The 14,705-nt window shown below is 28.9% G+C and overlaps 1 protein-coding gene across 2 annotated transcripts; it reads right to left on the bottom strand.

The window, feature by feature from the left end:
* Nucleotides 1-1,746: 1,746 nt before the first annotated feature.
* Nucleotides 1,747-9,844, bottom strand: LOC145188505 (zygotic DNA replication licensing factor mcm3-like). Of its 2 annotated transcripts, none has more exons than XM_080064979.2 (21): nt 9,568-9,844; nt 8,852-8,964; nt 8,072-8,194; nt 7,841-7,926; nt 7,464-7,669; nt 7,196-7,279; nt 6,865-6,944; nt 6,320-6,425; nt 5,781-5,911; nt 5,542-5,598; nt 4,845-4,942; nt 4,636-4,755; nt 3,883-4,061; nt 3,584-3,668; nt 3,321-3,508; nt 3,129-3,221; nt 2,967-3,056; nt 2,745-2,795; nt 2,429-2,660; nt 2,243-2,339; nt 1,747-2,135 (listed from the first exon to the last, which is right to left on the bottom strand). In XM_080064979.2, the coding sequence occupies exons 1-21, from the start codon at nt 9,634-9,636 to the stop codon at nt 1,934-1,936; spliced, it is 2,490 nt and encodes an 829-aa protein (XP_079921105.2). In that variant the 5' UTR covers nt 9,637-9,844; the 3' UTR covers nt 1,747-1,933. The 2 variants fall into 2 exon arrangements, with proteins under 2 accessions (XP_079921105.2, XP_089945469.1); XM_090089343.1 differs by having other exon boundaries at nt 7,464-7,692; nt 9,568-9,718.
* Between the last annotated feature and the right edge of the window lie 4,861 nt (nt 9,845-14,705).

Raw genomic sequence — 14,705 nt, 5'->3', positions numbered from 1 at the left:
GCTATGCATAGCTAACAAAAGAATTTTACATGTTTACATTAATCATGGTAACTTAAAGACCGGAAGTTTAGTTAAATTGTTTTATGGCATTATAAAATAGAGAGCAGCACCACTTTATACCCAAATATGGTTCATCAACTATAAGGCAAAATTTTATATCTAAACTTGAGTAATTTAAAAAAAATTTTTTTGTTTGTTTGATTTAAGACAAACTAAAGCGCTAGAAGAAGAAAAAAAAAACTTAAAAAAAAAATTATTTGGGCCAAAAAAATGCAGTAAAACATAACCTTTTTATAAAAACGCAAAATTCGTGTTTTTCCAGAACATGCATTAACGGCGTTGAGTAGCTCCATGATGTTTTTCCATGATTTTAAAATGTTTACTACAATGTGCACACGGCTGGAGTAACTTTATAACACGGCACCGAACAAATTAGTTTGAAATAAATAATAAAAACAAATTTTATTTTGTTCTTGCTCTTACTCTACTTTTACAATGTTTAAAAGTTTTTTTAAAAAAATTATTTCTTGTAAGGAATTGCTATAAAAATTTTGCTGAAACTCCAAAAAATACGAACTAGTTTTTCTAGTTTTTTTAAATCTACGAGCAGGAAAAAGAAAAAAGATTTTTAATGGAAAGGCGCTACGTGGAAGTGATTTTATAAATACTGTAAATCCTCCTTCTTTAAGTGTTAATATTGAATCTTTTGTTGATAATCAAACCAACATCTTCGATACGTCGAGTTCTTCTTTTCACAAGGTAGAAGCTCTTTTCAACTCAACACCAAAGTTTGCCCATATTAAGAACAAAGATGTGATAGGTTATAGAATAATTGACTATTCTATTTTTTCTGATACCATAAGCGTTTTGAGCTGCCCAACTTGTTTCCAAACAACTTTTGCTTGTCAGCTTTCAACTTTTTGCTCAAAATGTAAATATCAAAACAACTTTTACACTTCTAAATCAGTCAATAGAAAAGGAATCTTTAATATAAACACACGAACAATATATACAATCAAGCTCTTGGAATAGGACATTCTGGAATTCAAATATTAGTAGTTGATGTAAAATTACTACTAATTTTTGAATTCCAGAATGACCTGACTTTTAGATTCAGTGCTATTCACAGAGTGAATAGCACTGAATCTAAAAGTCAGGTCCTTGTCTTCCCTTGAAGGTTATTTACAAGATCAGACTTGTGTTTGGGGATCTCACAAAAGACGATGAGCTTCGAAAATGTCTTCATAGTAAAACACAATATGCAAATGAGTCCTTTAATGGAAAATTTGGAATCGTATACCGAAAACAAATCTCGTCACCCTAACAGTGCTGAAGTTTGGTGTCTATGACGCGGTGGCCAATTTTAACCTAGGGATGAAATCATCAATCCTAATTTATAAAAAACTTAATTTGATTCTAGATTATTATGCAATAAACGGTTTAAACGACATAAACAAAACCCGCATCAAATGGTCGATCAATCAAGGAAACTCACAAAATAAATTGCGTCGTCAAAAATTAAGGGCTATAAAAATGAAGAAAAGTGACAAAACCTAAGATAAAGAAGGCAAAACATATGACACAGGAGGTTTCTAATTTCAATTAGAATCTTATATGTAATACTTGGCATGTTTAAAAATGTGCACGCACGCGCACGTGTAATACCCCTTAATAAATTTCTCCGTATTTCTGATGTTTTGTAATTGTAATAAATCGTGAAACTCGGAATAATGACGCTACTACATACTGGAGATTGACATAACTAAAATAATAATTTTGTAAAAGTTTTCAAATAAAATTTGTACAATGAAAACAAGTCGAGACTTGAAACTTCGAATTTATGGAAGTTTTACATGCCAACAACTCAAAAGTCTATGAATCAAATCTAATCCAAGTTATTTGCTCTTCTGATCAGCATTATCGCCTGTGTATTTTATACCAAAAAAATATGACCGTCAGAAAGCATTATATGATTATCTTCAGTCATGCGTTCCACAGCAGCGTCGATTTCGGATTTACTATATTTTGAATCTGGGTAATCTTTTGCAAGTTTTTCGATGATCGTTGAAAGAGGGAGTGTTTGTACATGCTCAGAACTGAACAGCGCTTGAAGAGTTGAGCGGAAAGTTTGAAATCTAAAGGAATTTAAAGGAACATTCATGATATCACCACACTTAAAAATTTACATTACCTACGAGGATTTAAATTGATTTAGTAGCAGAAAAAGATGAAAATCTCATACCTGGCCTCTGTAATTGATGCTTTAATCTTAATTTCCGCACTTTTTTCAGACGCAGTTTTCTCTTTTGATCGCTCATGTTTGGAGCTGGGAAATCCAACTTTAAAAATCAAGTAAAAAATCTAATAATAGTAATAGCACACCAAAACAAAAAATGTTAATAACAGCACAGCAAAACAAAAAGGAAACCTTGAGCTTCAACTTCTTCTTGTTCAAAATCGAATGGGTCATATCCCTCGTCACCTGGAGTGAGTTTCATTTTCTTTGATCTTATTTGTTGACTATCAGAAGTCTTTTTTCGCTTTTTTTGTTGAACTTCTTGCTCGACTTCAGACTCTTCATCCTGCTCCATTTGGTTCTCTGAATCTTTTTTTGAAGTTTCTTCGGACTTTTTATTTTTTTTTCCGACCCGTTGCTCGACCTAATAAATATTTTTACAAATGCAAAACGTGTACGTCATACGTCATGAAAAAGGAAAAAAAAAAAAAAAAAATTACAAGGAAACCTTATGGAAGTATGCAAATTCCACCATTTCGATTGCAGATGCTGCATCTCTCTGAACATAAAATTTAAAAAAACGAAAAGAATTTGATAGAATGAAATGTAAAAATTGCAAATTAATGTGGATTATTGCTAAAACCACATTTGATCCACACTCATAGAATGCAGCTCAGAAAGAGTTAGCTTAATGATTACCTATGAAATATCTCAAACTATTAGAACTTACATCTTCTATAGTTTTACTCATTCGAGCTTTTGCATGAGCAGTTGACAAGCGAATTAATGTTTCTAGAGTACGAGCAGTAACTGGAGCAGTCTAAAAAGTATTTGTTTGGCTTTAAAAAATTATACTTAAAATGTTTGGAATAAATTTACAAAATAAACTTACTTTGCATTTTCCTGTTGCATTTTCATCATCCTGATCTCTCAGGTCAGCATATGCATTTACAATGAGGTCGATAGCCGATTGACTTAATGCTGGCTGAAATTATAAAAAATTTCAAGTTTTAGTAAAGGTATAAACATAACATTTATTTCAAAACTAATATAACAAAAGCAAATGCCATACATTTCAGATTACCTTGATATTCTTTGCAACGTGTATATATTTCTTCATAAATGCCATAGAAACAAATTTTTCTTTTTTGCTTTCTTCTCCATAGAGCTGAGAATCCTTCTTTGCATAAATACGTGTCGATTCCTCTTCCTGCTGGGCATCAGTAGTATCAAATGTTGAGAGAACTTCACAGTTGTCACCAAATGCCAAAGCTTAAGAAAGCATAAAACTATATTGATAAAAACTTAGGTACAAATATGAAAATTTTGAAAAAATAAGAAAATTACGCTCTCCATCTTGCTCTCCTGGATTTCTATAACGATGCATTCTTAACACATGTTCACTGATCTTTCTATCACTTTCTGGATCCATCTTGAAATGAAAAATTGGTATTGTTACTTCAATCAGGAAAAAAAAAGCTTAATTACTAAATACTCAACTTAGACATGCCAAAGTATTTAGTAAAATAGTCAAAGTATTTAGTAAAAATAATAAATGTATATTAAATACATGGGAGTTATTTTTAACAAGAAAATACATTTTAAAATAAAAAAATTTGAAAAACACCCAATAATCATTTTTATACATGATCAAGAACAATGAATAACAAATCAAATCTTGATAAAAGAGAATCTTGCATTCCAATATTGTCCATGGGGGTTTTGTATGGATCATAACGACCATACACTGGATTGGCTGCAGCTAACACGCTACAACGAGCATTCAACTTTGCATGAATGCCAGCTTTAGCAATGGTTACACGACCTGAAAAAAATTCTTAATTAAATGGATATTAACTATGAAAGCAAATCTCTAGAAAATTTAAGAAAACTGCATCTGAAAAAATCCAATTAAGTATAGCACATAAAGAGAATGAAAAACATAAATCAGTGGATCAGTGGCATTTCTTCTTGCAACTTTTTAAGCCGATCAAAAAAAGAATTTCTAATGAATGAGAAATATAATAAAAAGGAAAGTTTTATTAATTATTTTGTAAAATTTTATCCTTAAGTATATTTATATTGGAACTAAAACCAAAATTTTATCTCAAGTGTTTTTTTGGTACTGAAAGCTTTTTTTCTTCAAATTTTTTAAAAAAATCAAGTTACTTTGTCCAATAACTAGCTGGAGATTTTTAAATCTTTATTTATGAGCTAAAAAATCAAAGTCATCAGCTATCTGGAAATATTTAAACCTTATTTATGAACTATAACAAATCATCAAAAAAGAATACACCCAATGAATAAGTTGTTTTATTGGCTTAAAAATCTGAGATTTTTTTTAAATCTCAAAATTAAAACAAATTTTAAAACTAAAAACAGTAAAACTTAAAAGAGACCTTGCTCCATAACTTCATGAATTGCAGTACGATCCATATCTGACATTTTATCAAATTCATCAATGCAAACTACACCACGATCAGCTAACACCATTGCACCAGCCTCAAGAGTTCGATCACCTAAAAACAAACAGCCATAATAAAAACCATAATAAAATCATTTAGAGATAACCATAACTTTAAAAATAATAATTATTTCTTAAAGAAACCTGTTTCTTGATCAGTAGTTACAGCTGCTGTGAGACCAACACCAGAAGAGCCACGTCCAGTTGTTGGAATTGCTCTTGGAGCAGTATGCAAAACATACCTGAATATTACAAATTTAATTAAAAATATTATATCAAATGTTTTTCATAAGTGCAAAAACAAAGCTAAAAACTAAAAGGTGCTAAAAATTTAAACTTCTATATATTACTATAAACTAAATTAATAAAATATTAACAATAATTACAAATTAAAAAACTTAAACATGCATTTTTTACATTCAAAAAATTCCTAAAATAAATCATATTCATCTGTTCACAATTAATAAAATTACATGCTGGTTGTAGTTGTTGCTGATATTCTGGCAATAAAAGAAATACCAATAATGATAGAATTCCTCTGGAATTCCACCAAGTATTACTCATATTTGGAGGAGCCTTAAAATCAATTTTTGTAAAATCTTTTTTTTCCAAATAACATCTGTAATAATGCCTTAGCTCACACAAAAACTTTATATCTCGCCAAAATGCTTATGATTGACATCGACTGTATTAAATTTTTTACAAAGTCATCATAGTTTTGGTGATGTTTTTTCTCCAAAAATTTCATCCATGACATGCTTCAATAGTTCTTGAAGGAGTGTCTGGTCTGAGAAAAAATATTATATACTTACTATAAAAACATCACTTCATTTCAAGATACCTTAGCAGTTGAGATTTTGCAGTTGAGGGATCTCCAATCATCATAATATTGATATCGCTAAATAGCATAAAGAAATTCTAACTAGAAAAAAACAATTTCATAGTAAAATATAGCAAAAATATCATGAAAAATGTAAATTAGATACAAATACATAACATATGAATGACAGAGTTTTCATAGCTGCAACAACAATTATTATGAATAAACTTTTCTTAAGCTTTCTGGTTTACATAACTGACCCTCTCAATCGAGTTCCATTGTCCAAATTCTTCTCTGTACCCCCTAACAGTAAGCAGAGGATAGCTTTCTTTATGTATGTATGACCATGGATAGATGGAGCAAGAGAATGGGCAAGTAGTTCAAATACATCCTAAAATTTTCAACCGCAAAAAATGAACATCAAAGTTATTGGTTGTGAGTTTTTTTTCAGTGAATTAAAGCATTACAACTACAACTAGTTGCTCTATTGTTCATGTGTTAAGCAATAAAAATGTTGCATCAGTAAGAATTCAATAGCCAGCAAAATGAATGATTGAAAATTTAAACATATGAAATAGTATTGATACTTTTATCCTTTAAAAACATAACACTATTGATGTTGAAAATAAATATTATTCATATTATAAATAAAAAATAGAATTCATATTAAAAATAAATAATACTATTTATATTATAGATAAATAGAACAAATCAAGAAAAGCCTTACATATGGCTTTTTGAAAGGTAAAAATATTTTAGAAAGTTCCCCACTAAGTGTAGAAACATAAATATTTATCACCTCTTTGCTTCGTGAAAACTTTTTTATATTTGTGAGATCTTCAGGTGAGAAAGTTGGAGCTACTTCTTTGCTCATTACTTTAATGTTATTTGCAATAATAATTGTTCTAAATGTTAATAATAGTTTAAAATGAAATCTAAATGACAGAAACTTATTTTGAACTATAAGTTAATGCTACTTATGCATGTGTTTGTTGGACATCTTTATATTTTGATCATTAATTTTCATTGCAAATCAAAATTGGCAATAAAAACTGATGGCCAAAAGATAAAGATGTCAGACAATTTTCAATTAATAAAAGCAATAAAAACTAATGATTAAAAACTTTGTATGACTCAAAACACTCAACAAGTTATAACTTCATAGTTAAAAAAATTTAGTTTTTCATTTTAAAAATTGAATAAGTAGAACTGTTGCTTGAAAAAAATGCAGCTGTTCATTTTCTTTTTTAAATTGTTTTTATCATAAGAAAATTTCATTTTCAGTTAATAGTTACTATTAAAATAAACTTAGCATAACAAATGTAAAATATATTAAAAAGTTACCTAAATGTTCCTGGAGTAAAACCGTGACTTTTAGATGGTAGACATCGGTAGATTCCTATAACTTGAATTCGATCACCTGGCTAAAAATTTTTTTATAGAATTTAAAATACTGTAAAACATTTTAAATTATGAACAAATTTCAAAAAACATATTTTAAAAAATATATAAGACTCAAACAATAGAAAATATGTATGCTGCTTTTTTATGGTTTCATGAAATTTTCAATAAGAACTATTAAAAACTCTAAATTGTAATAATCCTTATTAAAATTTTTTTTCTATTCTTTTCAAATTATCCTGTAAACAACTAAAGATGGATGGCCAAGACATACTTTGCATTTATCCACAAGATCATTATCAACAACAATATCAACAGAGCGAGGTAACTGCCCAGCAGGAGCTTTTTCAGGCATTTCCTAAAATCAAGTCCAAACTATAGAAAGTAAACAATCCAAATAATCTCCAATTGAAATCTCAAATTAATTTATTTTAGGCCCCTTAGAACAAATGTTAAAAAAAACAATTTAAGAATCTACAAAATTATAAAGATTTTTAAACAATCCTATAAATTGAATAATTAAATTCATCCATGATATACACCTGAATGGTAAAAGTTTGGTGATCTTTGTAAACTGACAGACCATACTCAGTTTCTAGTGGGTTTCCATCATCATCCTTAGTTGGATATACTGAGGAGCTTGGAAAAGCACTTAATGAAGTAAGATCAGTATATCTTCTATCAGACATTTTCTTTGTCTTTGGACAATAATGAACACTTTTAACGACTTTAGGAGATACAAGAGAACCTGTTTGGGAGATACAAGAGAACCTGTAAAACCCGGATAATTCTCAGAAGTCAAGAACTATATCTATTTTATAATAATAAATGAAAAAAAAATTATTCTTAATCATTTTTTGAGGGATAATACTACATCTTGATCAACATTTATTCTAATCAATAGTAAAGAGGAACTCACACTTTGTCACAATTCCTTCACAGCACACTAGATTACCAAGGTTACGTGCAGACAATGTTCGAGGTGAAACATGTTTTGATCCAAAGCTAAAGTACACATAAAAACTAAATAATAAAAACAGGTAAATTTTTTTTAAATAAATATTTTATTTTGAAATTTTTTATTTGTAGTTAACTTTCAATTCAACAAAATTGGTTACCTTACTTCAAAGCAAAACTTTTTCAAGCTTACCTTCCTTCAAAGCCAACAAAGAACTCTTCAAACTTCTTAGCATAAGACGAATCTGTGGAACTTACAAATTCTTTAAGTGCATTTTGAAAACCAATCAACTCTTCAAATGCCTGATTGAGCAAACTAAAAGATTAATTATAATGTGGATTTTAAAAGAAGTACAAAATAACCATGAATTGTAGAAAAAAAAGTTGAGATCAACAATTTTAAAGAATGTTTTTTCATTTTAATTATTTTAAACTAAGTTTTATCATTTTCACAAAATAAAAATACTCTAAATAAAAAAACTTTATAAAGGGCAACACTCTTAAGATAAAAATTTCAAAATAATGAATTTCAAAATAATTTTACAGAGTGTAGTAGTTTAAAAGAGATTAAAAAAAAAAGTTTTAAATTAATGGTATTTCTTTGTTCAAGAAAGTCACTTCTAATCATTTAAATTTTTCTTAATTTTACACAAAAGAATTATAATATATGTAAAAAAAATTTCTTTCAAAGCATTAATTTTCTTTTAAAGAAAATTTTTTGAAAACTGTTAGCATTTTTCTACTTTTTTTTCTTAAATAATCACAGACCTTAAATTTAATTCTTAAAATTGCCACATTTTACTTAAAAAAGCATTCTTTTACAAATTAAATACCACTCAAAAATGATTGTTACTTTTTTTTATTACTTGAACAAATCAATATAATACTTTGCTATTTTAACATTATAATAGTAGCTATACAGATTAAATGATTTGTAAGTCATGAAAAAACACTAATAAAAAAAAACTCCTACTTTAAAGTTCTTTCTTCATTTTTTGAGCGAAGATCATTCAAATTTACAATCAGTCTATAGTCATTTCTCTCAATCATATCACGGACTTTTGAATGATAAAAACCTTGGTCAGCCTAAAGGACATTTAATATCAATCAATATCAATATCAATCAATATATATATTTCGTGTTAAGGATGTTACAAAAAACACAGGTCATTGCAAATAGTAATTCACTAATAAAACGCAATGACCTAAATAATATAAAGAAAAGATAAGAGAAAAACATAAGAAATAAACTAGTCACATAGTAAAAATAGAACTTTACAAAAATTTATAAGTAACACTTATAAAACAGACTTTTAAAAGAACTTAAATATAGGTCAAATAATTATTATAATGTATTCACATATACATACATATATACGCATATACACAAATAAGAAATTATAAAATGTACATAAACATAAAGAAAAAAGTTATAGAGGTAAACCTTTATAACTTAACCTTTAAACCTTAGATTTGTAAATTGTGCCAAAGTTTTTAAACAATATCAAATTTGACATATTTCAAACAAAGAGAATTTATTCTTCTTTTCAACATAACATAGCAGTTTGGGAAATTAGGTATTGCTGCAGACATTGTCTGTGCAAAATTTAAAATAAATAGTTTAAGCTATAAAAAACTAATAAATAATGCATGGATTAAAAGAATTGCTTTTAAAATCGAAACTCTTACATCATCATCTAAGAAATCTAAGTATTGTCTTTGTATGTCTCTCAGATTTTGATCAATTGTTATATCCATATTAAGTTTAATGCCCACAAGTTGCTTTTTATGTTAGTTTAGTGTTTACAGATCCTTTCGGTGATTTTTTCGCGCGCAAGTTAAGGCTTCGTTTATTGTATAAATTGCAACGGCAACGACTTTTTTTTAATGCTAAAAATTTAACAGAGTTGATAACGCCTCCCGGAGGCAAAGTTGCTTTCTGCCGAAAGATCAACTTTTTTTGGAGGCGGAAGCCACTGGCGGCCGCCGTTAGAAGATATTTTGGGGGCATGTTGATTTAGAGACCGCCTCCCGACTGGCGGTAGCCACCAAAAAATTTTGCCTCCTGAACTAAGTTCTGGCGGCGGCCTCAAATTGGGAGGCGGAAGCAACTGGAGGTGGAAGCCGGAATATTCTGTGGGCAAAAAGTTTTTTTGGAAAGTGGTCGCCAATAGCTGCGGAAGAAACGTCGAGGCGAGAAGATTTCTGCCGTTTATCTACTCTGAAATGTAAGAAAAGGGTCTTAAAACGTCAGAACACTTTGGATTTGACAATGTTACATATACTCTCTTTTCTAAGGTCTGAAAATTTTAGACACATTTTTGAACACAATAAATCAAATCTATTATTATTACTATTAGATAGATACAATTATTATTTATAATTGTTTTTACAAAATTTTTTTTGATATTGTCAAAACTGTTAGATATTTTAATTTAGCCATTTAAAGAGATGTGTGCGCACTGAATTTCAATTTTAATAGCTGTTAGTAATGGTAAACTAAGCCGCATTTGGTTCATAATAAAACTTCAATATTTCTTAATGAGTTTCAATTTTGAGAAGAATCTCTCGACTGATTCCATAGTGACTAAAAGTCAGGCCCTCACAGAGGCTGAGTAAGGCCTCTGTGAGGACCTGATTTACATATAAAATTTGAACTAAATGATCAAACCTTGTTGCCAAAAATATGCGCAATAAATATACGACGTTTGGGAAGTTTAATAGAAAACTAAGTTCAAGCAAAAAAAAAAAAATACAAATCGCGAGGTTAGAATTACTTTGTTTTATCTCCAATTTTAAACTTTTGGGAGAAAGTTTTTAATTTTATTCTGAAAGTAAAAATTACTTAAAATTTTAGCTTTAATTTTTAAAGAAATAATGAGTAATGCTTTAAATAATTTATGTTTAAACAAACTATTTTTAAAAAATTTTAAAAATGTAATCATTATTTACTAATATTAATAACTCATTTTCTCCCAACGTTTAAAATGAGAAATAGAACAAAATAATTCTAACCAAAATAACGAGGCTTGCAGGCCTCAATTTGAAGTTTGTAAAATATATCTGTTTCAGAAAGATTAGTTCCTCAAACAATTTTTTTGAAACATGTTTGGAGTATCTTTCGTAAAACTGTTCAATAGCAGAGAAAAGATCTTCAATACTCAGAGTATTGAAATGCTACAGGAATCTAAATGGGGTGAGGATATGTCATAGTGAGTTGAATTGATACTGAAGGCCAGACAGAACTGAGTCAATAATGATACTAAACTTTGTAGTACACTTCTGCCTCAGATTGTGTCGATAAATGTCTGCTGTGAGATAAACCAGACAAAATGCCCTCTTTCTGACCTACGAGTTTCGTTACCCGTAGAAATATATCCTACTGTTCTCGAACAAGTTGAACATGTTTCATCAGAGAGTCAATATTTTCATCAAACAACCAATATTTCTTGCTCCATCAAGTACAACATCCCGCACTTCAATGACAAGATTTGTTTCATGAATCAATGTAAGAAGTTTCAGCCGCAAAGTTGACAACAGAACACATTCAAAATTTGACATATATTTTTGAATTGATTGAAGCTGATATGGAGCACTTGCTGTAAGATTAAGAGTTCCCATCCTTTAAGACGTACTTCATTGCATGTCAATGCTGAGTAACTAGTTTGACATGCTGTGCAAAAAAAACAGACGTAGGTGTCTTTAAAATCTCCCACCTTTGTGGACTGTTACTGCAGAAAATTTTCAATTACTGCCATATCTTCCTGGATGGTTACAAAGTAGGAGATTGTCTCTTTGCATGATTCAGTACAATCACAAGATACAAAGTTCAGAACATGGTTTCCACATGGAAGAGTTCATTTCCTGCAGTACTGCTTTTACACCTTTACATGTCCCCGAAATGTTTACGCCATTATCATAGGCCTGACCAATGCAGTTCTGAAACTCTAAACTCAGGTATTTAAAGGTCTTCAGAACACAACTTGAAATATCCTTGCCACTTTTCTTTGTGCAGTTTTCAAATAAAAGAAACTTCTTTTCAATTTAGATCCATCAACTACATTGAAATGTCATATACTAAAAGCAGCTTGTTCTTGGTGTGAACAATCAGGAGTGCCATAAATAATAATTGAAAGGTACTTAGCAATATAAATTTCGTTAATGATTGCTGTCGGAACAAAGAAGCCAGAAAAATTAACAAATTTGTTTTGTATTCGCGTTGAAAGATAATGAACTTGTAACTTTTAAATTTCATTAAAACATAATAACATTAGAACAGTATTGATCATAGCATTTATACATAAATTAGAATTTGTTTATAAGGTCTAACGTTTTTATGTAAGAATTTAGAGGACCTTCACTGATATGGCCTGCTGAGAAGAAAAGGAGCAATCTACAAAATAAAGTAAATTGAGGAAATGACGAGGCGAAATAGGAAAATATTATCTAATGGATATCCAATACTCTTGAGCACTTCTTAATTCTGTTTTAATGCTTCCCTTAACATTCCAACTTCAATTTCTAAATTCATGAAAATATTTCTGAATGATGTTTTGTGAAGATTCTTCTAGTTGGGAAATAGTCATTCCATTAGGATGTACGGAAATTAAATTTTGAAACGTAAAACAATAAATTCCATACTCAAAATACACTTGAAAATGCATCATTAGTCTAAAAAAAGCCAAAAAAGCTTTCCTTGATTAAGGATAACTTCAAAAGATCATTTAAATGAAAATAACGAATGACAAAACTTAACTAACTTTCATGAGCAATGCTACTAGTTATATAAAACATAAACTGATAAATGGAGTATGCATTAATGTTAGCATATAGCTTGAGATGACTGGGCTCCATTGACTTTGTTAACGCTTACAAATCGGTAGTTACGCCACTGTCTGGGTGTTACATACATACACATTTTCATTGTCGGTGGTAGACCTTTTGTATCTCTCTCCCCCTCCCAAATAGGCGTCTATTTTTCTATGCAATTCTTATCATTTCACAATTCTTAAATTTATTTGTTGATCTAATTTACATAAACCAATACTCAAATAACAAATAATATTCGGGGGAGAAAAGTATGAATAAACACAAGTTTTTAAACACAAAACACAAAATAAATTGTTATTATTACAAAATTATTTATTATATTATTGTATTTATCATTTATTTATTATATTATTGTATTTACCATTTATTTATTATATTATTGTATTTACCATTTATTTTTTATTACAACAGTATACATATAGCGTTGAAATCAATACCGGCATGCACCAGTAAACTTTGATTAAACAATTTTACTTAATATTGCACTTAAACTCAAATTTAATATTAAAATTCAATTTTATGATGATTGCACCTTCAAATAAATAAGTATTTAATCTGGCAAATCGTGATGTAAAACCGTGTAAACTATCTTATAAACTAGAAAGTTTAGATTCAACAAAAACAGTATTGTGCATTTCAGTATTTTGGTGAATTTTTCTTTTTTCTTTTTAATTTTATGACCGACTTTCTGCTGTTATGTGCAAAAAGTAAGTTTAAAATAAGTGTTAACTTTTTATTTAACCGCGTAGTTAAACAGTTTTCAAAAAGAAAAGGTTTTAGGAACATTCTGTGAAAGCGAGAATAAATATTCTTGATAACTTATTCCCTTTTTTCCAATAATAGATTAATAAACGAGTTATAATAGTGATTGCATCTTGTTAATCCCAATCACATAATAATCTTAGGAACACTATTAATCTTATTATAACGAAATATTAATGAATATTAATTTTAAAACAAATGAAAATGTTGAATAAGACATGAATTTCCAAATAACAACGACAATTTAGTTGTAATTCCGATGCTCGTTCCAATATTAAAATTTTTTTCTCATGAATTTTCTAATGGTTTATAATGTAAAGAAAACAAATTTATCTTAGAAATCTTTGATTGACAGGTGAGATGACGCAAAAGCAGCAGAACATTAATGAGTTATAAATTTACTTATAAAATTTGAACTAAATGATCAAATCTTGTCGCCAAAATGCATTCATAAAACATAATTTTTTTCTCCAAATCATTTTTTGTAACAAAGTTGAGGCGTTTAGAGCAAGAGTGGCCTAACTCTCAAATTTAAGCGTCCTATCCCTCTATTATTAAAAAATTTTAAAATTTATAAGATATGACTTTCAGATATATTTATTAGAGAAATACTAATTATTGACATAAAACCATCTAATTTATAGCTTCTGTTTTTTTTTTTTTTTGTTTTTTTTCTCAAAATTACTTCAAAAAGGCCACCACCACCACCACCACCCCCCACTTTAAGCTGGTCTGGTTCTTAGCGCCTCAATTTATCTTACGATACCATTTTAAAAATAGTTGTATATTGCTGAATATTCCTAAAGACAAGATTGATTAGTAATTATATGAACCGCATTTTATCGCTCTTTTTACTTTCGCGCAGTGCAAATTAACAGCTCTCCAACTCTAATCCATTCAAAATTATTTAAACATTGCATCACTTGTGAGATATTAGCAACTTTTTATTTTGTTTAAACCTGGGTTCAACTTCCAACATTTGACGTTTCATGTAACCACGAGAATTGAATTAAAAGCTTTCGTTTTAATGATAAAATTAGAACTAGTAATTCAGATTTGGCTTATTTGAACAGCATTGTATAACTTGTAAAGAAAGTAAATAACTACTTTGTCAAACCTCTGCCTTGGAGAGCGTTTCTATAACGAACAATTAATATGGTAAAGAAGCAGTTATTTACAAAAAGGTTTTTAAATTTTTGAATTTCAAAATATTGATTATGATATTTTTTTAAAAT

This window comes from Hydra viridissima, unplaced genomic scaffold (assembly GCF_058129835.1).
Source record: "Hydra viridissima isolate aposymbiotic clone 2 unplaced genomic scaffold, HvirCarnegie_v1 scaffold_5, whole genome shotgun sequence".
Lineage (NCBI taxonomy): Eukaryota > Metazoa > Cnidaria > Hydrozoa > Anthoathecata > Hydridae > Hydra > Hydra viridissima.
This window is presented reverse-complemented; position numbering and strand designations above follow the sequence as displayed.